General features: G+C 35.5%; 2 protein-coding genes across 3 annotated transcripts; both read right to left on the reverse strand.

Moving 5' to 3' along the window:
- Positions 1 to 2,984: 2,984 nt before the first annotated feature.
- On the reverse strand, positions 2,985 to 9,462 carry LOC116486524 (transthyretin-like). 2 transcript variants are annotated; one of them, XM_032182825.1, is made up of 4 exons: positions 9,394 to 9,462; positions 7,436 to 7,566; positions 4,636 to 4,771; positions 2,985 to 3,092 (listed from the first exon to the last, which is right to left on the reverse strand). In XM_032182825.1, exons 1-4 carry the CDS (start codon positions 9,460 to 9,462, stop codon positions 2,985 to 2,987), a joined length of 444 nt encoding a protein of 147 aa, XP_032038716.1. The 2 variants fall into 2 exon arrangements, with proteins under 2 accessions (XP_032038716.1, XP_032038715.1); XM_032182824.1 differs by having other exon boundaries at positions 9,388 to 9,462.
- Positions 9,463 to 11,734: 2,272 nt separating this feature from the next.
- LOC116486521 (transthyretin) lies at positions 11,735 to 19,126 on the reverse strand. The gene is made up of 4 exons (XM_032182819.1): positions 19,058 to 19,126; positions 18,143 to 18,282; positions 13,752 to 13,887; positions 11,735 to 11,842 (listed from the first exon to the last, which is right to left on the reverse strand). Exons 1-4 carry the CDS (start codon positions 19,124 to 19,126, stop codon positions 11,735 to 11,737), a joined length of 453 nt encoding a protein of 150 aa, XP_032038710.1.
- Between the last annotated feature and the right edge of the window lie 3,231 nt (positions 19,127 to 22,357).

Genomic DNA, 22,357 nt, shown 5'->3' on the forward strand with positions numbered 1-22,357 from the left:
AAGAATACTAACTCATTTCTATGTGTTGCTGCCACAGATAGTGTGGTGCTGTGTATATTTGAGTTTGTTTGCCATAAACATCTTTTATCTCTTTGATGTCCCAGCAGCAAATTTTGCCCTTAGTCATTTTTAAGTAAAGTTACAATCTTAGTTGTAGACATCCCAAATATTTTATAGAAATATAAGATATAATGGAAGTAGTTGAGAACAACTGAAAAGGGATATTTTAAACCTTATGGGAATTACCCTAAAATCTGCCAGTTAATATAGCATCATTTAGCAATGATGCAATGAAAATAACAAAAAGTATAAAGTGAACAGAACATCCTTCAGAAGCATGCTTAAGTGGTTTGATCACCTCCTGGTATATTTTTCTATAACTGGGTGTACAGAATATTCTGAAGAATATGGATAAGGGTAGAGATAATATGTATGTACAACTACATATTAGAGATACATATAGAGATAATAAGTATGAACAACTACATCTTCAAAATGAAATTGGTCTTATTTCATAACAGTAACACAATTCTTCAAGAACTGTTGAATAAATTTTTTAATCCTTCATATAATTTTGAAGTGATATCTGTTTTTCAGTACAAGTTCACTTACAGTTTAACAATTGTGATTATTAAACATCCTTTGGTACTGTAGGTCTTTACCATTTTCTGAAGCATGATTTGGTGCCCATTTGTTAGGCATTCTGTGAAATTGATGTGCAATTTTGAAAAAATTCTAATGCATATATATATATGTATCTATACATATATATACATACTATATTACACATATGCTGTGGCTAAACTAATATAACTTTACAGCTACAAGTGGTTAATCATGTCTGGTCTTAGGAAAAATTTGATTTTAAACCAGGATGTGAATGGATTATGACATATAGCTAAGTTCTTAAAAAGTTTACATTTTGATGCCCCAAAGTGATGGATGTTATATTATGAAATATTAATACTAACACTCCTCTCTAAATAACTTTGATCACTTTGTTGGGAAACTTTAAAAGTCACTATCTTAAATTACATCAAAATAGTGTTTGTATGCTACCTGCTTGAACTCAGTAGTATTCTTTAGTGAATTTTAACATAGACAGTGCCTTCAAACAAAATAAATGTGGTGCAGAACTAAGAGTTGTGCACATTCCTTTTGATATTTTCATAATTCTTGTAAAACATAGAGAGAAGCCGGTCACATCGGCTTTCGCTAATGGTTTTGCTGACCAGGCAAATTAAGGACGTATTCTCTTCAAGGATTTAGAGGGAGAAGAAAGAGAAAGTATTTTTACAAGATTCTGAAAGTTTTGCAAATTAAAAAGTAAAAATATTACAAAACTATTAACACTGAAATCTGATCAATATACATGATACTCTTAAGCCCATTTCTGTATTTTAAATTTAAATAGGAGAATATAAAATATAAAATCCATTTCAAACTAGAGAATATATTGAAAAGAAAGTGCAAAATGTCCTTTTTCTTGGATCTTGCCAGTCTATTTTTCTATTATGTTTACTAATGACTGTGTTGTAATGAGTTACTAATGAGCCAGTTACTTAAAAATATTAAAAGCACCCATTGCTTATCAGCAAGAGGAAGTGTACTTAAGATTATTTTATTTGTAGAGGTATGTAAGCTAGGCTTAATGAAAAATGCACTGAAACAAATGCTGGGAATTTCCTGTGTACTATCATATTTTTTTTGTTGTTGTTGTTCATGAAAATGTTTGTACTTTTTTATCATTGTCTTTTATGAAATATAATGTTCTAAAGATTGAGTTGGCTTGTTTATTCTGAGGTTCCGTGGAAAGGTATCTTTTGTGATTTCTTTGCAGACAAAGGGCTCGTTTTTCTAGTACATAATTCCTCAAAAGGACAACAAAATGAAAGGGAGTTTGGCCATCAAATAAATCAGGCTGTGGTGGGATTGAGCTCTAGGCTAACCAATTGTTTTCCCTTTATTGGTATTCATAAGCTTTCAGCTTTTGTTTTTGTTTTCCTGGGCTAAATGACTCAGCATTTTTACATACTTTTCCAAGAAAGCATTGCTATTTTGTTCAATTTCATAATGACTTTTCTCTTGTAGAGGTGTAATTTTCCTTATATATGGATTACAAGAATGTGAAATAGGATTCATCAATATTTCTCTTAGCATTAAATAGAGACCTGGTTTTCTCTGGAACCAGTGATTGTCATTCATACCTTTTCTTTTTTATCTTACAGTTATAAGAAAAGTGTTTGAAGGTTAGAGGTATGTAAGTCTTTTGGGAGGAAAACTTAAACTGAGGACAAAGTTATTTGCATAACTTTGAGTTTTATGAGAACACACAAATATCTTCAAGTATGTTTGATAGATACACTTCTGCATGCTGGATATGGACTATTCTTGGAAGTTTTACTGGTTATACTATATTTAGAAGTAGGAAAGGAGACTTTAAGTACACATAGCATCCTTATGTGCTATTCTTCCCTGCTGTCACTCAAATGTTGCTTCTGCTTTCATATTTTCAAAAGCAGAATTGGGAGATGAGATTATTTGATTAATATGTGGGACATTGAGTTCCATGTGACTTCATTCATTGTGGGCTTCAGAAATACATAGATAATGGCAGGTGGTGGTTTGCATTTCCTGTGCACTTAATTACCATGAGACATCTTTCAAGTGTGTTTTGTTCACTTTGTTGGCAAGGAATGTAGTTTATTAACTTCATGGAAGACTTCAATCAATATGTTTTTTTCTAAACTTAATGTGTTTCTCTGAATAGTTTTATTCAGCAGAGTTATTGAAAACAAAGTCAATATATCTTCCTAAAGTTAACAAAGGGAATAAACAACTTGACAGTTATTGTTAGTGGTTTAGTATGAAAGGTGCTATGCAAATTCTAAAATTGTTACTACGGTCAGAAACTATGTTTTTACTCTTACCGTTTATGGAAAATTTAACTTACATATCTAAATTTTCATGCTTAATATCTGTTTCTATTCCACTGGCTCACTAACTACTGCTGTAGTTGAGTAAGAAAAGGGACTGAGGAGAGTAGCAATGGAGTAATGTCGATAACCAGCATCATTAGCTGTGAACACCACCTGGAAAAAGAAGAAACAAACACAAGACAAGTAAGAATTGATCTCTAGTTATAAACCTACACATAGATGAAAACATTGTGATTGTTTAATTTGACCTCCCACAAAACTTTGGAAATATCTTCTCATGTGGTGATGTGGCCAGTGATCTGTCCCACATATATAACTGTTTAAATATCCTTTGTTAAAAGCATACTTGCCACTTAAAGTATATTATTTATGTTTTTATCACACATTTATTATCCAAATAATAATTCTTATTATTAAATAGTAACTTCTTTGTTGGTATTGATAAATAACGATATTTATTTTTTCTTCTTGAACACTGTGAGTCTTTTTTTTTTTTAATTAAGGTACAATTTCAAGTATTTTACTACTATCTTATTTTTGTTGTTCTTATGAAGTCCTAAATGTTGAGGAACAGAGTTAAACAGAGCTATCTTTACTCCAAAATGTGTAAGCAATACATTTCTTTAATCCTACTTGAGTATCTAGTAGATACAGAACTACTGCCTTTGGCCGTGACTCAATAATGACCTTCCATAGGAGTGTTATTTACAAGAGCCCTTTTAGCATCTGTTCCATCAGCTCACGTTCCTTCAATTCCTCCCTATAGATTAGTAGATTATTTTGTGTTGAGAGAAGAAAGGTGGTAGTCGGGAATAGAGATGTGAACATTTTCTTGATGTTTAATCAATTCTCTTGAACGTTATGAATCTTGCATCTTATCTCTTGTTTAAGTTACAAAAAGCAAGATTGTCCAGTGTTAACCTTCATTGTCATCTAGAATAAGAATTGTCATCTCTTACCCATTTCAGGGAGGCCAAAGCAAAATTTAGCCCGCATGCTTGCCACTTTTTCTCAAGGAGATGAAGAATAGCAGCAGTTGCAAACTGTACAGCTGTATTGGTGCTCACTGATTTGTCACAGTCCAGCAAACAACTAATACAGGACTGCTGTTACTGAAGGTTCGCATGAAGGACCTGATACTGTGAAGGGGAAGAACATAGTCCCCAGTGAGTTCTAAACTATGGAGCTGGCCTCAGTTGGTACCTGGTTTGGACCATCTAACCAGTCCCATGCAAATTAAAAAAAAATTGTTATATTTCATTCTGTTGTGAATTGAGGATTGAGGCATCCAGAAAACAATTCACACTTCCATTTATTTAGAAATCTAATTTGTAAACTTTGTATGCATCTAGAGAAATATTAAATATAAAAGGCAGATAAATTCTTTTCCCAGGAAACTTAATAATCTACCTGTTCTCTCAAATCTAGTCTCAGAATGATAGGTAAGTATAGCCAGAAGGATGGAAAACTTTTTCATCAGTAATGCATCAAAGAGCTCATCAAGAGTTATGGGAAAGCTACTAGGTAGATTCCGTCATGAGTGCATTGTCACAATGCTCTGAGGCTGTAGATTTGAAGTGTTAATACTAAAATATTTTAAAGTGAAAAGTAAGTTCAATATGTGCTATTATTATTCAAATCCTACATATCTAATATATCCTTTGCAACCTATGTACAGAGGAAAATGAATACTCACATCAGCATGTTGATGGAAGGGGTTCAAGCCCAGTTTCTTCCAGTAAGAGTCTGTATCAAGCTCAATCTTGTATATCCCTGTTACAAATTGTTCTTTAGTTGTGAGCTCTCGGAGCTCTCCATTTTCATTGGTTTGTCTGTACAATGGGAGAAGAATGCACTTTTATATTTTGGTTAAAAGCCCTATAAAAATGTAGTTCTCAACAACTGAACTCAAGTGATGTTGCGTAGCTTAAGTAATGTGATGAATACTTCTATTGATCTGGAATGGCTTATGTCCATCTGTATTATGGATGCCTCACAGAGCTTATCTTGGCATTTACTACTCCCATGATCACCACAGCGGATGGCTGCCTGCCATGTCACTACTAGGCATGGTTTGGGGGTGAGCCAAATGTTGACATTATTGTTTGTGGGCTCTTGGCAGAGTCTTAGAGTTAATTAAATGAACTCACATGGAAAACTTCACCATTGCTGTAAGCAATGTGAAAGCTGTATGATGCGCTTAACTATGTAAGTAAATAGGGTCAACTCAACTTTTCCATAGCCTGCTATCTTTTTTAAATATGTTAAATTCTTTTATCAGTAGGAATATTTTTTACAGTCAGCTATTTGAAATCTACTATTTGAAGTGCCTGTACATCAGCCAACAGTGTAGCCTTATGGAATTCCTTGGTATCTGTATTAACTAGTTGGTTTTACATCCTCAAAAAATAGATGCTTTAGTTTGACTTAAAGATGTTTTCAATGCTAGCCAAGGTTATAGAACTGGCTTGAAACAACAGACCTTTGAACACAAACCAAAATCTGGGGCTCTAGAGACAATATTGAATGCTGTCTCTCGAACACATCTCTTGGTTGAAACTTATTTTTGTGGAATAAGTTATATAAAATTAGGTATTTCACCTAGGTTATTCACAAATAACTGCTGCTTGTATATGCTTTTAGTAGTCACAAACACTGTTTTGTGTTCTAGCTGCCAAATCCTTTTCTGAACATACTTTAAACTTACATGCAGAGAAAAATAAAGATTAGAATGTTATTTATATCTTTGTCCAGTACACAACTTAAGATTTGTGCTTTAATAACTATGAAGTCATTTGTATCTTCCAAGATACTGTCAGCAGGTTTTTTTTTTTTTGTTTTTGTTTTTTATTATTCCATTCAAATGTCTCTATTTTTCCTTTGTCATGGCTTGATTATTTTTAGATAAGTGTTTCTCTAATAAGATTTCTCAGCTAAAACCAAACATATCTTTAATTAAGAAGAGCTATTTTAGAATCCCTTCCTAACCTTCCATTATTTATAAATAAATAAGACTGGAGAGGTTGATTTAGTATTATCACATCTTTCATATACCTCATCTTAAGGTTACTTTGTTCTTTGATTCAAACCCAAAGTATTTTTTAAGGCTATGATCAACATCCAGCTGTTCAGCCCAGTATCCCAGTATCTCTATGGAAAGCCTCTAAGCTCAAATTTCAAGGTATCTAACCTGAACATCCCCTTAATGGAAAATTACAACATTTCTAGTGACAGAATATTTATGAAGCTATCTTATTTGTGGAACGGGAGGCAAATTATTTAGGTAGGACAACATGAATACATCATTCTTGTTTGGCTTAGTTTGCTTGTGTAGCCTTCACTGTAGCTGTGTTTTTCAAAGACACATATGAGATCCCTGTTGCTTCTGCCAGTGCACTGCTTTACTACACCAAAGAGCCAGTTATGTATGGTTTTTCATGGACTTTCTACAAATGCATCTGAGTCTGGAATCATGCTAGAGAAATTCCTGCACTATGTCAGCTTTAACTCTCATGAGCCCTATCTCCCCATCTTACTTTTTTATTATTATTATTTATTATTTTTTTTTTTTCAAGATAGAATATACTGTATATCCTGGAAATAATGTCTTGGGAGAGACTTTGCAAATATCTTGGTCAGAGAATTGTGGAAGAGGGATATTGCTTGTTGAATAGAGAAGGAATGCTAATTTTGGGTAGCCCCTAATAATTGTTTTCAATTTCATATTACATACTTCCATGAAAAAATGTTTTTGAGTTTATAAAATGTTAGTATATACTAAAAATTGATCAATTACAACCCCCCCAAAAAAACAAACAAACAAACAAACAAACAAAAAAAAACACAGAAAAAGTTATCTATATTTGAAATTATGCAATGATATTTTTTAAAAGACGTGACAAGTTTATATATCTGAGAATCTTTTTTTTTTTTTTTTTTTTTTTCTTGTTAGATATAAATGTTTGTGGGAAAAGTGGTAAGAAAGCTTTATATCAACACTTTCTCATTTTGGCTAATTCCTTTTACAAAAAAAAAAAAAAAAAAAAAAAAAAGAGGCTATCAATTATAAAGTAGTATATGTTCTGAACAATTCCACATTTTCTCTTTAGAGCTAAAGTATTGTAGGAAATGGAAAACCTTTCTGAAAGAAGAAAAACAGTCAATAAAGGTGGAATTCTCAACCAGGGTCAGTTTCAAACAAACTAGAGTCTGCCTGACTCCTCTGGTAATAATGCAACAGTTCATTGGTGGGTATTAAAAAGAAAAAAAAATAAAAAAGGCCTTTTGTAATGAAATAACATTATAAAACTATTTTGCTATTTGAAACTGTAGTACAGTTAAATGACAACCTGCAGCAAGTAAAATGCTGTTCATTCAGTAGTGTATCTTTTATCTGACTAAAAAAGATGTTGTTCATTAGAGAACATGAAGTTTTTTCAACTCTGGCTTTCCCGTTATCTTTCTCTTCTCTCACACATTACTTTGGTATGACTTACTTTGAATTCAACAGTTCCCAAGATCCATCTGCAGCTGCTTTATATAATTTAACTGGAACATTTGGAGCTGGACTTCCTCGGACTGAATCCAGAATTTTTACAACAAGAGGATGCTTGGAATCAGAAGAGTCCTTCAGGTAGGAAGAGAGAATTTTTATGTTGTAAGAAAGGTAAGTCATTGGTCATAATAAAGCAGTAAGGGACCTTGTTCTTTAGCTTTACTGAATATACCATCTGCTCAACAAGATTACTGTGCACTGCAGAAATATATATGCAGAAGGTTTCAGGGGGCTAGAGACAATGGAACCAGGGAGGAAGATGTCAGGGGTTGTAGGGAGGACGGTAGTTATGTACACTTTAGAGACACTGCAGCTGTGTGTGAGAATATCTTTTTGTTTTCCCTTTGGAGTCACTCATCTACACATCATTTCCAGCATAAATTTTTAACTAAGTTTTGTCCTGAGCAGCAAATAATTAAATTAACAGAAGCAGTAGAAATGTTTAAAAATCTTATAACTCTTCCTTCATATTTTGGGGTGGCAGTTTGAGCAAAGCCTTCTGAATTTGAGGGCTTTTGATGTACTTCTTGCCCTAAAGTTATATGAATTCTGCTGTAAACTGAGTCTTTCCTAGCACCATTTTAGATAAGATTTATTATCTCCTGACAACTATACATGGGAAGAAGAGAAAAACCTTTCTTCAAACATGGGATGGCCGTAGTTTTCTTCTGCACACATTCATTACAAATGGTGGTCATGCCTTAATGTTTTACATACTCAAACATAGAGTTGAATTAGGGCTTTGACTTTCCATTGCCTAATTCTTCAGATGAAAAGTGAGAAAATAGAGCTAAGCAGGGATGATCTCAAAATAACAGTTGTTGATCTCCATTTAATCATTGCAAAATGGATTGTGACGTAGATGGTAAAATTTGCAAGTTCTCTCATCTATCCCCACTTACAGTCTATGATGTACCAAATATCCCATGGGCCAAAAACCCTGCCCTGTGTCAGAGAATTATATCAGCATATATACCATCCATATGCTCTGAATCTTCAGGCTCACTTTCTGGAATGCCATGCTCCTTGCTACCGTTTCTTTTGAGGTAATGGCAATGGGGTATGTAATGCCACCAGCTATTTTCCTGGCTTTTTCACCCTGTAAACTCAATAGAAGACCTTTATTTTTTCTTCTCTCTCTTTTTTTTTTTTTTTTTTTTTTTTTTTAACAAGGATGATCAGATACTCACATTTCCAAAGATCAGAGATTGAGAGAAAGAATGAGTAGGAGGAGAGAGAGACTCTAGGAGAGTCCATTCTAAGAGATTTACAGACTGAAGAAGTCTGGATCTCTAGCTTGCTCTGTTGGAGTAAATGAGTCCTCTATAAGTGGAGAGAGGAGAAATGGGATCCTGGCTTTGGCCTGTTCATTGCTTGCATTAATGAATTCATGCGTGGTAGCAGTAAGAGAGAGGACTAGAAAAAACATCACTCCAGCATGGATCTACTCAGCCAATGCAGCTAAAACCAAAGTGGGAGGAGGGACTGGGGACCATAAGGAATACTAGGACTGCAGGACCTTGCCAGAACTGCCTTGAAACTCCTCATGACCTTGTTCATTGTGTTATAAGGACTATAGCTGCTTTTTGTCCAAGGCTTTTGTGTAGTGACTATGGTATTTTTTCTCTAGCACCCTTTTTCATGTAGCTGGTGAGTCTGATAGCAAGTGCTGCTTCTCTAACCAGAAAGCTCTCTGTTACCACTACAGAAGGAGAAAGAAGGACCAGAAAAAGAACAGGAGAGAGCTACAGTCAATACATACCACAAAATCAAAATAATTGCAATAAAATGGAATATTATATTTTTCACTTACACAAATTGTATTAAAGTAAAAAAAAAAAAAAAAAAAAAGAGCTGGGACTACATCAATATGAAGGGCTTCAATCCTAAGACACTTACCTGTGGTGCAGCTTCAGAGAAAAATGCCAGGCCAGCTAAGAAGATAAGAAATACAGAGTGAAAAGCCATTTTGCTTATCACTAGGAAGTCTCAGTGTCAGCAAGTATGAACTGACAAGGTCTGTGATTTTTATATCAAGGCCTCTAAACTGAAGCTACTTATCAAAAAAACAACATAGGACTTTCAACATGCTGCTGATTCTTACTATTTACTTAGTAAATAATGAGAAAATAAGTAACCCATACAAACATGAACCTTGTCTGTGAAAATAAGTATTCTATCATTGCTTGTGGGAATGATACCCACAAGAGGATAGTTACCTACCTTCAGTGATCCGTTTTATTGGAAAAAAAAATGTCTATTCTTTTTTTTCTTTATATTTTTTTTTTCTTTTTGTTGAGTAATAGTGCCGTATACTTGTCATATACTTAAGAGAAATAGAGATTCCTTATCAACTCGGCAATTTCAGTTTCTATGAGAATCTCTCTGTGGTTATAGTGGGGCATAATTGACTCATCCATGTTTATCTGTTAAGGGATTTCTCTCTGTGGTAAGTGTATAATGTGTGAACTATCTAGTTTTCTTATGTATTCCCCGGAGGGAAAATACTATCCTTGGCTTCCAGCATGTTAATTAGGTACCTACATACCCATTTCTGAATGTACAGCTAAATAGCATTTTAAATCCTGTCACTTTAGTTGTTCCTTAGATTCAGTACAATTTCAGGACTTCATCTGTACAGCTGCAAGTCAGCCCCCACCAGAAGTCTCTGTTTCATTTTAGGAAAATATTATTTCCTGAAACGAAACTCTTTCTGATCTTTGGCTAGGCACATGCAAATACATTCTTACTATATTTACCCTGTCCTCAGGTGGATGACTACATGTAGAGTAGGGATGTTAACCTCTTCTTTCTTTTCCTTTTGTTTTTCTTTTTTTTTTCCATTTTTATTTTTTAAATTATTATTATTTTTATTTTTGATGTCAACACCACAACTTTAGGAACATATTTACATTCTAATTAAATGGCTAGGCATAGCCTGCTGCAAATCAAACCTACTGATTTTCAAGCTTTAGGAATAGCAGGTTCCCATGAAATAGCATGCATGCTTCAACATGGGTGCTATTTTGAAACCATCTGCACTGTTTACTAGAATTGTGTAACTTTGTTGGAGTCCAGAAATCAGGGGGAAAATTAACTAAATAGCTTGTAAATTCTCTTGGTATGCAGTCATCCCAGTAGGCTCTCAGTGGAGAGATCAACTCCAAGGTCAGTGCAGATGAGTACTGATAGTTTCTGAATGGCATGAGTTCAGTAATGGCCTCTGTCATTTCCATAATCCCATTAAACAATAATTCCTCTGCTTCAGGATATTTTTAAATACAATAGGCCATAAGTAGGCAGAAATCACTGTTAAAGCCATCACACTCATGTGTCCATTTATCAACAATGTTATTTGAATCACAATTACTCTACAATTTGCCTTGTTCTGCTTCTAAAATTTTGAAGAGCATATTAAGGTTATGCTTCTATTTTAGGACTTTTTTTTTTTTTTTTTTTTTTATGGGTATTGGCTAGAGATTTGACTTATTAGAGATTTAATTGGAATGCACCTGAATATGGTAGCCAACTGGGTTAAAGATCAGAGTTGTTAAAAATGGTGGTAATTGAAATTACTTCCTAGAACTTCCTAGATTCAGTGAGTAGCAATTCTTCCTCTTGAAATCAACAAAGTATGCCTTAAAGTTTCAAGTAAAGCTACATAGATTTTATCCAGCTCTCTACATTTACATATTTTAATAATCTTTCTACATTGTTTGTTGCTAGATATTCAGAATTTCTCCTATTTACCCTGTGACCTAGTTGATTGTGGGACTGTCTCTTCTGTGTGTAAGCTATGAATAGCATAGATGACATTATTATTTTGAGTATGTTTGGTCGGATTTTTTTTTTCCTGAGGTAGCAGAACTCTAACTTTCCTATTTCAAGCCAGTTAATTTGGTGAGATTTTGTTTAAAGTACTGGAGGAAGATAACAGAACCAAAACAAGTGTTAATTTACTTCCATATGCCACACACAGCTTCTAGATGCCCTTTGCATTTGAGCACAAATTATGGCACTTTATAACACAATAAAACTTCACCAATAGAGCAGAAATTGTTTTAAAGAAGTAACTTTTTATTGACTTGTTTGAATTTTTGCCAGGTTACAAAATGAAAAATAAACAAACACAAAAACTAATATAGCACAAAGATATGCATTAGCAATAGAAAAACCCTTCCTCCTAAAAGCCTACAATAGTCCTAGCAGAGGAAGGTGTTTGTGTAATGACAGTACTTGTTTATTCCTGGGGATCGCTGACAACAGCAGTGGTTGAATAAGAGAAAGGACTGAGGAGAGCGGCAATGGTATAATGGCGGTGACCAGAATCATTAGCAGTGAACACCACCTGGAAAAGAGAAAACTTGTAACCATGATGAACAGCACACATTTGAAACTGCCTTAGCTTTTAAAATTAGGAAGCATGCTCTAGTTCCTGTGTAGACTACTTAGCTAGTTCTGTTCAGTCAATGGTCAGACACCTTTGCAAAGGGTAATGCTCCCCATTAATTTGTTACACATGCTGAAGATGGAGAAATTAGTGTGATTTGGACCAGTGTCCACAAAAGCCTCACCTGTAGTGAAGTGCGGTGAAGACACTGAACACCTGAGTCAGGCATGCCTATTTCTAGTCTGTGATGTGGGGTGGGAGGATGAGAGGGAGGTATCTCAAACAACCAGTAAGAAAGATCTGTGTGAGGTGTCCAAGCTCCAAGCAAGGCAGGCAGTTGGAGTCCAAAGCCACTTTCTGTACTTCAGTGCCTCAGTACTGTTTTTAACACAGCTCATGATGAGTCAGATCTTAATGGAAGAGCTGAGTTACTAGACTTGCAAGAAAAGGAAAAGACCTTTGTTCTAAAAGAATTCACATTTGCTGCTCTCCAAATCAGTTCTTGGAAGGTGAGACATGCAGCTCCCAGGAAAAGTGCCTTCAATTGAGTCCCTTTCTTTGGCTCTCTTTAGTCTAATGCTTGAACTATTTTCTGAACTGTCAAGACTAGAGAGATCCCCCCCTCCACCCTAATCCTGCCAAAGTCTAAGCTGCCAAGACATGAGAACTGTAGGCTAGAATTACCTTGTACACAGACAGTGACTGAACTTTGCCCACTTCTTAGGGTAATGGGGTGACTTGTAGACCATTACATCAAAGGAAGGCATCCTAACAGCCTAGCTGGAACAGGATCAACTATGTGCTTTTAGGCACCTTTTGAGGTGAAATTCTTAGGTCCCAGCAATTTTCAGACATCCAAATGGTTAGGGAACACTTATGAGGATTGTCTATTTGACCTAAATCATTCAAGTTGCACCTCAGGCTTTTATGGATCAGGGCCTTAGTCATTTGTTTTAGTCTTCCACAGGTCTCCATAAATTAACAATTTAAAATGTTCTACAAAATAATTCCATAGCCATTCCAGACCACTGAACAGAATGTTTAGAGAAACTTAAATTAAATGGCAGAGTAAGCCTCAAGAATGTAAACAAAATTTTTGGAATTACTAAGTAAATGTCATAGAAAAGAACACACTATAAATCATTGTTGGGCTGAAAGCAAAGGGAAGCATATGACACGATTAAACCCTAAGTATGGAATTTGGGTATCAATGAAATAGCCAACTTTTATTTTCTCACTATGATTGTTTCTTTATCTTTTTATGCCTCTTTTTTTTTTTTTCCCTTTTTTTTCCTTTTTTTTTTTTTTCTATTGCATGTATCATTATGCATGTATTTACTGAGCATCATGAAAAAATGCACACCAAAAAGAACAATTTTTTTGCTGTAATTAGCAATCATACAAGAATTCAGGTGACTGGTATGAGGGAAATCTCCCTGATTAATGAAAAGCTAATTTTTTATAAAATGAAGGCTTCCAAATCTGTATATTTACGATGAAATGAGATATATGCAACAATTAAAGAAGACTATGTTATTTTTGTGTGTTGTTGTTTTGGTTTATTTTGGTTTGTTTGTTTGGTTTTAAAACACTGAGTCCATTCAAATAACATAGCTCTTTTTGGACAAAGGTCTCTACTAAACTAAATGGGCACAGCTCTTCTTTGAAGAGCTGTGTCAATTTGTACTTGCAGGGAATTTGGCTACTTCCTCTGGCTTAGCTGACTGTTTACTGTCTTTATTTGCACAATGTTAGGTGGCAGTGAACCATTTTATTGCTTTTTCAGTATCAAAACACTGTATTTATTCTGTCCAGCTGATGCTGCTGCATGATATATAGGTTATTAGGTATACTTGCAAATACTTACATCAGCATATTCATGGAATGGGGAAAGGCCAAGTCCTTTCCAGTAAGAGCTGGTGTCAAACTCAACCCTGTACGTTCCTTCTACAAACTGTTCTTCTGTTGTGAGCTCATGGATCTCACCGTACTCTGTGGTTTTCCTGTAATGACAAAATATCTACATAAATATTTTATACTGTCATTTAAATGAGATGGTGGCATGAATCCAAAAAATGGAAACAGTCAATGTGGAGTGTTAAATAGCACAGGTGCTGGATAGCCAAATTCAACACTGAATGATTTCTAGTAATCTGAAATAATTCCCTCCTGTGTAGTATATGCTTTGATATTGCAGAACCTGTCCCTGCTAACAGCTTATCCACGTACATCACAAATTAAAGCTGACTTGCTTTCTTTGGTCATTTTTGTTGCTATGGCAGGGATTATAGTTAAGACCCCTGTTTTAATATCATGTTAAACTTGTACTAAGTGCCCTCTGGAACCAAATGTTAGTTGCTTTGGAAAAGGATTGTCATGATGAAAGGCAAGATGCCAATTCTCAAATTATAATTAGAGAAAAGAGATTTTAGTGGCAAATTGTTTTATTCAGTAGTTATTAGCACTGAGACTATAGGTTTTACATCTAAACACTGATGTGTTTTTATGTGACCCTGAATGGTAGTGTCTTGGAACAGCAATTTAGTGTCATGAGATTTTATTAATTCAAATTACCATGTCTTGGTCAAAGAGCAGGGTCCTCTTCCACTGGGTGCCATGTAAATGAGCAATAGGAATTGGCAGCTCAGAGAGATTATATATTCAGCTTGTAACAAAATGCTGGGTGAATGGAATCCAAAAGCAAGGAGGAAATCTAGCTGGCATTGCACCATATTAGTTTGAAAAAGACCAAACTTTGTTTGACAGCCGTTTAAATATTTACATATTTGTCTTCTAACTCCTTTGTATGCCCTTTCCCTCACTGTTTTATTTTATTTTTATTTCAATCTCTTTATATGATTTTATTTTTTTCTACTGCAAATATTTATATAGCATTTCATAACCACTTGATGTATTTGAAGGAAAAATAAAGAAAACTTTGATTTAAAGAGCTAGTAGGACTTGTCCAGCCTATGACAAGGAATAGCTTGAAAATAGAAACACATAAGGAGGAATAGAGGGAAGAGAGAATGAAATGAGCTACTGCTTCTTATCAGAGAAAGAATCAGTTGTGCTATTACAGATTTTCTTTCCCAGCCTCCTCCTCAATCTTGCTTATCTTCCTTGGTTACTTGACAAGTAAATGACAGAAGTCTGAATGATGATCTTGTCCTTAAATTAAGAATTTACAAAATCAAAAATGCTGTGGTACTGTTCAGGTTTTCTTAAATTTCAGCTATAGCAATTTGAAGACTGAAAAAGTCTCACAGGTATAGTACAGGTGAAATCAGCTATACCCGGGTATTCTTTCCATACCTGTAGAGAATCCAAGACATGACTGAAACGTGTCTCATAGGCAGTCTTTGTAGAAGCGTTAGTATTTCCTTGCTTAAGCTATCTTGCCTTTAGAAAAGGCAAGAGACAAAAGGCTGAAGATCTCATTGGCAAGTGCTCATGTGTCCTTGAAACTGTGAAGCAATTGTTGAGACCCTGAAGAATTGTTCAGGCTGCAGGTTGGCAATTGACATGTATCTGCTTAGAAGCTAGATGGTTTTGACACAAACTGTTTAAAGGGAAAAAATTATTTGTGACTCAAAATCTTTGTTCATATGAAGAAATATTAGTTTAAGAAAGACGTGGATGCAGCTTGAATGGTCCTTTCTGTAATTAGCTGATCCAGAGTTGCAGATGTTAACCATCCGGAACAACTGGGAAACAGGAAACAAGGGTTCACTTGAAACCTTCTGTTCACCACCAAGAGTTAATGGCACTTTCTCTTATTTTAGCTATCAAGTGATAGCCATTCAGTGTCAGTGGTTTGCTCATAAGCAAACCGTTAAGTACCACTGTTGTGTGACATCCTACAGGACAGTGTGTGATTCATATTCTGGGAGGGAGTAGCACAAGGCAGAGCATTTCCTGCATTTAGCCCTGGTAGCAAAATGGTACAAGTGATTCTTTCTGAGCAACATTTGTATTTCTGTATGAGCACTTGTATTTCTATCAGATGTGCTGTGACATCTTTTTTTTCTTTTCTTTTCTTTGATGATGATTCACATACAAGGTCACAATGTTTAGTGAATGCAACTCTCGAACTATAAGGCCTAGATTTTCAAAAACATGTGAGCAGTGAGAAGGTCAAAGCTAGTCATGGGAAGAGCTCATAGAGAACCCATATCACATGCTTCCTAGCCCTAGGGCCTTCCTCAGAGTGCATCTCAGTTGTAGTAAAGCTTTTCTTGCATATTTTTGGCCAAGTTTATTTTGAAATAAGCCTCTTAATAAAATCAGCTGTTGTTATGCTAACTTACTCTCTGCCTTTTAAAAGAGAATCATTATTATTTGAAATATTTATTAATATTTTAAATTCTATAGTTACAAAGTTTGCTAAGTTCCCTAAAATGTGTTAGCAAGGCTAAACAACAACTACCAACTAACTAAACTAAAACAGCCAAATAAAACAAAACAAAAAAAAAGCCTTTATAGACATCTATGCAAAATGACTCTTTTACAGTACCTAGCAAATGCATACAGACCTTCAAAATATTAACATGCTGGGTGTAGTTACAGATTGTGTTCCTTGATTGCATTCAAATTTTCAACAGATTTATCACAGATAAACTCTAGTTTTCCCAAAGGAAGAAAATTGCAATCATATGTGAAAAACTATTTCAAACTAGTGCCCTCAGCCTAAGTCGCTGTTGTCACTGAAAGCAGCTTTGGTTAAGATGCAAGCCAAGGGAAAGGTCATAATCTTTACCTGCAGTAAAAAAGGTGGTTTAATGTTATTTTATTGCCTTCCCGCAGCAAAATACTTCTGTGCCTAAGGCTATTTTCCTCATTTATTTATTTAAGTAATTTAAATAGATTATTTTCTCAGACTTTCTCTGTAATATAAAGTGCCAAAAGAACTTGGCTGAGAAGAGCCACAGGATTTGTTTCCTTGGACATGTTAAGAGCAGTGTCATAAACTGAACAAGAAAACACTAGTATTCTCAAAAGGTGACAACATTAAACACTGATGTTATATTTATCTTATTCCAGTGTAAATTATACTTTACACATACAAGACCAATTGATGAAACATTCAAAATAACCTGTATCTCCTGATCACGGCACAAATACTTGTTAGGAGCAAAACATTACCATTGTCCCCAAAGCAACCTGTCAATTTTTAAAGAGGTACTCTGTTGCTTGAAGTATATAAATCCACTCCAAGAGTCATTTGTTCCTAGATTAACACTCACCCTTTGGGGGTGGAGGTGTCTGGTTTTATCTCCTCCTTATTAGGTGGTTGGTTACCTTTCAATGAGGAAAGGTTTTGTCTTCTTGATTGTTTTGAGTTTTATAGAAAGAAACTGTTCAGATAGAGAAAGGTATGTCTCTGCTTGTAGTGTTCTCTGTTTCTCTTTACAGCTTTTATATAAATCATGTTATAAAAGTTCTAGTAAAAGACCACTGGATGCTCTAGTTGTTCCTGTCCACACCTATGCTTGTTGTCCTGTACTTGAATATTATCCTGCTGATAGAGATTTCTCTTAGTTAAAAATCTGAATCAGTCAATTGTTACAATGAAACTTAAATGCATGAATACCTCACCTATTTAAATTTTAGAAAACTGTATCCCTCTGTTCCACATATTTTTCCTGCAGGCTGAAGATAGTAGTATTTGCATGCCTCTCAGTGATGTTCTGAGGATGCTTTGTAACTATAAACCTGTCACAATAGCAAAAGCCATGCAAATCTATAGATATGACAACAAACATGCTGTGGCCATGCTGTGTTTTGTTAAAATGGGACTCTTGAAAACCTTCAGGTTAAGCAGTTTCATCCAACGAGCAAGTTTATTGCACAGAAGAGAACTAATACACTTGTTATTCGTATGTGTAGAGATGGAGTTTACAGAAAGGATTTTGTATGTGACTGTTGAAAATAAAGATCTAAATATATATATATATTTGGAGAACGGAAAGGTAATATTGGAGATAGGAGAAAATAATAAGTATTGAATAAACTTTTTTTTTTTCCAATTAGTATGTATTTAAATTTCAGTAACAAGTATGCTCCACTTGAATTGGATGTATTCTAGACCAAAAATCATGTGCTGTTATAGTGTGGTTTTAGTGTGTATAATTCTGGTTATAGTGTGACATATGAAAGACAACTTAAAGTTGTTTTGATCAGAGCTCCATTCCCTTTATTTCTCATTTGTTTTCCCAAGGCACCTTGAAAATGTCTCAGTAAGACCACATAACTTACCCAGTGGCAAAGTCCTGCCAGCTTCCATCTGCACCCTTTTTAAAGACTTTAACAGCTACGTTAGCTGCAGGACTTCCTCTGACTGCATCCAGCACTTTCACCATGAGAGGGCATTTGGAATCAACAGAGCCATGGGAGACCTTGGGGAAAGCAGGAGAAGTTATATAGGAGCTGTTCACTAGGCCTGCAAAAGCTTTCTTTCAAAGAGAAGATAGATTGTTCTTGCAGAATTAATGTTGGCTTAAAAGCAAGTTCTTTGCAAAATGGCATTTCAAAGCTAGTTCACTAACATTTATGGCTTACAGCAGAATCTTTGGTCTTTATACATATCACTTTATTTTACATACATACATATACACAGTTTGACAAATATTTACAGTTGCATGTGTCCCTGGGAAGATATCGTAAAATACACCTTTTTAGTGAGATCACAGATAAGAAAATAGTAAATTATTTTAATAGGGAATGTTAGGCAACCAAGAAATAAATGCCTACATCATCACTAGGGGTGGAAGAATATATATATATATATATATATATACACTATATAAATGTATATATTTATACATTTTTTTTTTTCATTTTAGTTCTTTAGAGAAGCACTTGTTTGGTGAAAAAGGTAAAGCTATCTCTATATTGAAGATATGGGATGTGAGTCAGAAACTGACATATAGAGAGAAAAATAAAGGGTCACATGTCCTATATCCTATACCCTTTCATAGTGTCCTAAAATAGATGGGTAAATGATGAAAGAAAAGTTTAAAGAATTCTGAAGAAGATACCTAAAAAATGGTATTAAAATAACACTTCAATGAAGTCTAATTGTTGCAGAATTTCATGGCTGAGGAAGATGCTAGTCATCTAGGAAATATAGATGATTCTTGTAATGATTGAGTTTGAATAAAAAAGACTCACCAGTGGTGCAGCTTCAGCGAGAAATACCAGTCCAGCTAAGAAAACAAAAAGAGCAGAGTGAAAGGCCATTCTGCTTGCTGTTAGTGAGTCCTGGTGCCAACAGCTAGGAGCTGATGAGATTTGGGATTTTATACCCAATCCTACAACAAAACAGGCTGCTTATTGGGTGCCCATATGACTCCAAATCTGCTGATTCTGATTATTTGCTTAGTACACAGTCCAATCCTAGAGTCAGTCCATGAATAGCGCAGCCATTGCAGTCAATGGAAAGACTGCGGGATCACTAGAGTAAAGAGAATAAGTAACGGACACAAACATGACCCTTGCCTGGGGAGATTAGACTCGTAGAAAGCCCTCCACAGAATAATGTAAACGACCTTTCTTTGCACAGAATTCCAACTAGTTCTAGGAGATCTACATTCCCTTGGCCTCAGGTTGTGCATGATAATGCCCCAGTGTTTTCTCTACATGTGCTCCATGTTTCTTCTCAATGGATTTAATGCTCTCTGAAGACTAGTTCCCAAATATAGAGGTGGACTCCATATAAGTAATGGAGTTTGTTCGTTTTCTGTCTGAGACAGCACTAATGGTCCATGCTTGGAGACAGATTCCCATGTCTGCATCTGTTTTTTTAATAAGAGCAATGTTTATTTTTGAAACCTAATTTAGATAGGATCTGACAACATGCTGACTCTCACCAGAAGTTCCCAAGACTAGGATTCATCATGCCTAACTTTCAGCTAGACACTAAGTCTTCCTCTTAGTCACTGGAAAGAGACCTAGTACAATCTGTCCCCTTGGGAAGGCAGAGGTCTAAGAGAAGAGAAATGAGTCCTCTCTTGTTCCATGGACACGAGCAGAAGCCAAATCAACAGACTGGTAGCTTAAGTTAAGATCTGGCTAACAAACAGTCTAGTTGTCAAACTCTTATCATCCTGGTAGAGTTATTGTTATGCTCTGAAAAGTGCATTTACATATAAGTAGCTTCAGGGGTGAATCCAGCCCTAAGCTAAGTTAGAAGGGAGAAGATGTAACTTGGAGGAGTGGCATGGTATAGCTGGGTTTCTCCAGCTGCATCACATAAAAATTGTACTGCACCCTGTGCTAGTTGAAAGAAACAATCCTTTGGCATTTCTTACTTTCCATGTCCTGAACAACCCTGACTTTATACTTCAGTTCTTTGGAGGTGATGTACTTAGTTGTTACTGATTTCATAGTATTCTAAAAAATGCAATTTTGCCTCTTAAATTGGGTGGGATTATGGTGAAGTTCTTAGAGGTTATAGACAGTATTCTCCAGAAGCTTTTATGCCTTCAGATTGCTTTATGTACTCTGTTCTCTTTTGGCAAAGTTGTGGGTTGGAAAAAATCTATATTACAGTAATCTCCTGAACTGGGATCACAGTGCCCTTTGAACTTACAGCAAAGCAGGCTAATACGTAAGTAGCATTCTATGCTCATTTTGTATGCACGTAAAAGTGAATGTGAGGTGCCCAGCAGTAACAACTCGTGCTGCAGTCTGGTGCTTGTGGGTTCTATTCAGATCTTGGAGAGGTAAACACTGCTCTTAGATCAGTGCATCAATGCTTTACTTCCTTATTCTGCTCACATTGTTTATAAATATTTCTCTGAAGCAGTAAGGCTTCGTATGCCAGGAAGAGAATTTATCTGCATTTTAGTGCAAGTAGACTGTCCTCTCATTTTCTGTCAGCTGGTCTGCAAGGAAATTATGCTAAGGAGCTAATGACTCTGTCTGCACCTGGAACTGCCCTCATATGGGAGAAAGACTTCCAAAAAAAAAGGGAAACCTGGGGAAAAAACCTTTTCCTTAGGTTTTCTGTGAGATGAGGGTTTCTGAAAAAATCAGGTCTAGAGTGACAGTATATTTCATCTGTCTGTATTACTGTTTTACTTTCCTCTTTTATAACATTGATCTTTTGTTAGCTGGCTTCTGAAGTGAATAACAAGCATGGAAAATTCTACCCCCAAACCTGTTTTTTTTTTTTTTTTTTTTTTTTCTCCTCCTTCCCTTACCTTTTTTTGTACTCTCCCTCTCCCAAACAAAATCTAAATAGGGATTCTTTGACTATTAGCAGGGTAACCATTTTGGAAAGAAAATAGACTCTGTGTTTTTGTGAATCTTCATTGCCACATTTTGCAGTAACTAGATTATTGCTGTAAACGATAAAATATGAGTGGACTCGGTGAGAAGATAAAAGTCTTCAGTATTTCTCCAACCTAGGAGGCCATAGAACATCTAGAATTTGTACTGAATTCTATTAAAATCCCATGCAAACTTAATGTAGAATTACTATAGCCTAGTGAAACCAATGACAGTTAGACTATTCTCCTTCCATTGTCAGTCTCAACTCACTAATACAAATATTGCCAGTGAAATGTTTTTGCTAAAATACATAGGAGGGTCCAGCAATTTGGAATAGCTGGCTGAGGAGCACAAGGAGTGGAGTATTAGCTGAAAGAAAAAGGCATCTACTTGGAGCCAGAAGAAATGGTGACACTAAAGAGAAGGTAGAGGCTCCTATTTAGATGGTTTTAAATAGAGAAGGATACAGTGGTTCTAGAAGGGCATGGCTATCATCTGGATTGTGTGTGTTTGTACTGTGAGAGTTTTTGACATTTACATCCAACTAAACTCTAAAATTTTACAGAATGTACCAGCCTCAGTGAATGAAATCTTACTATTTTGAGCAAGAATCAAAACACGTGACTGTAGAAGGAGGAAGGAGACAGGAGATGAGTAACTGCTGAGCATGTAGCAAGTGATGATTGATTGACATTTTTAAACACTTTCTGGGTAACGGGAGTCTGAAGTTTGAAGTATTTATGAATAAATAAATAGGAAACCTAAAGAAAAGGGGCTGAGCATAGAAGAGCAAATGGAGTTGGGGAATTCAGTCTTCTAAAGCAGTAAGGGAGCTTCCATGAAGAGCAGGAAACTGGGCAGCTCCCAGAGACTCTGCTATGAGGGCACATGTCAGAAGGAGAGCATTGCTACACAGAGCATCAGACATGGGGTAGTACCATAAAAGCCCTAATGTAAAGAAATAGTTAACAGGATCACTGAAAACATCTAAAAAGAAAAAAAAGGGAGAGGAGAGGAGAGGAGAGGAGAGGAGAGGAGAGGAGAGGAGAGGAGAGGAGAGGAGAGGAGAGGAGAGGAGAGGAGAGGAGAGGAGAGGAGAGGAAATTTAGGAATTCTGGTGTGGAAGAAAAGGTAAGTTATAAAGTGAACACAGAAATAGAAAGAGGCTATTTTGAGCTGGAGAACATGCAAAACCCA

This window comes from Aythya fuligula, chromosome 2, assembly GCF_009819795.1.
Source record: "Aythya fuligula isolate bAytFul2 chromosome 2, bAytFul2.pri, whole genome shotgun sequence".
NCBI lineage: Eukaryota > Metazoa > Chordata > Aves > Anseriformes > Anatidae > Aythya > Aythya fuligula.

Bases quoted from the DNA above. Each gene is read 5' to 3' on its own strand.
- LOC116486521 (XM_032182819.1), bottom strand. From the start codon at position 19,126: ATGGCCTTTCACTCTGCTCTTTTTGTTTTCTTAGCTGGACTGGTATTT. The intron at 18,283-19,057 runs GTGAGTCTTTTT...GCTTTCCCCAAG, and splicing joins TCGCTGAAGCTGCACCACTG to GTCTCCCATGGCTCTGTTGA. The intron at 11,843-13,751 runs GTAAGTATTTGC...TCTCTTTTCCAG, and splicing joins CATTCCATGAATATGCTGAT to GTGGTGTTCACTGCTAATGA.
- LOC116486524 (XM_032182824.1), bottom strand. From the start codon at position 9,462: ATGGCTTTTCACTCTGTATTTCTTATCTTCTTAGCTGGCCTGGCATTT. The intron at 7,567-9,387 runs GTCTTAGGATTG...TCCTACCTGAAG, and splicing joins AAGCTGCACCACAGGTAAGT to GACTCTTCTGATTCCAAGCA. The intron at 3,093-4,635 runs GTGAGTATTCAT...TTCTTTTTCCAG, and splicing joins CCTTCCATCAACATGCTGAT to GTGGTGTTCACAGCTAATGA.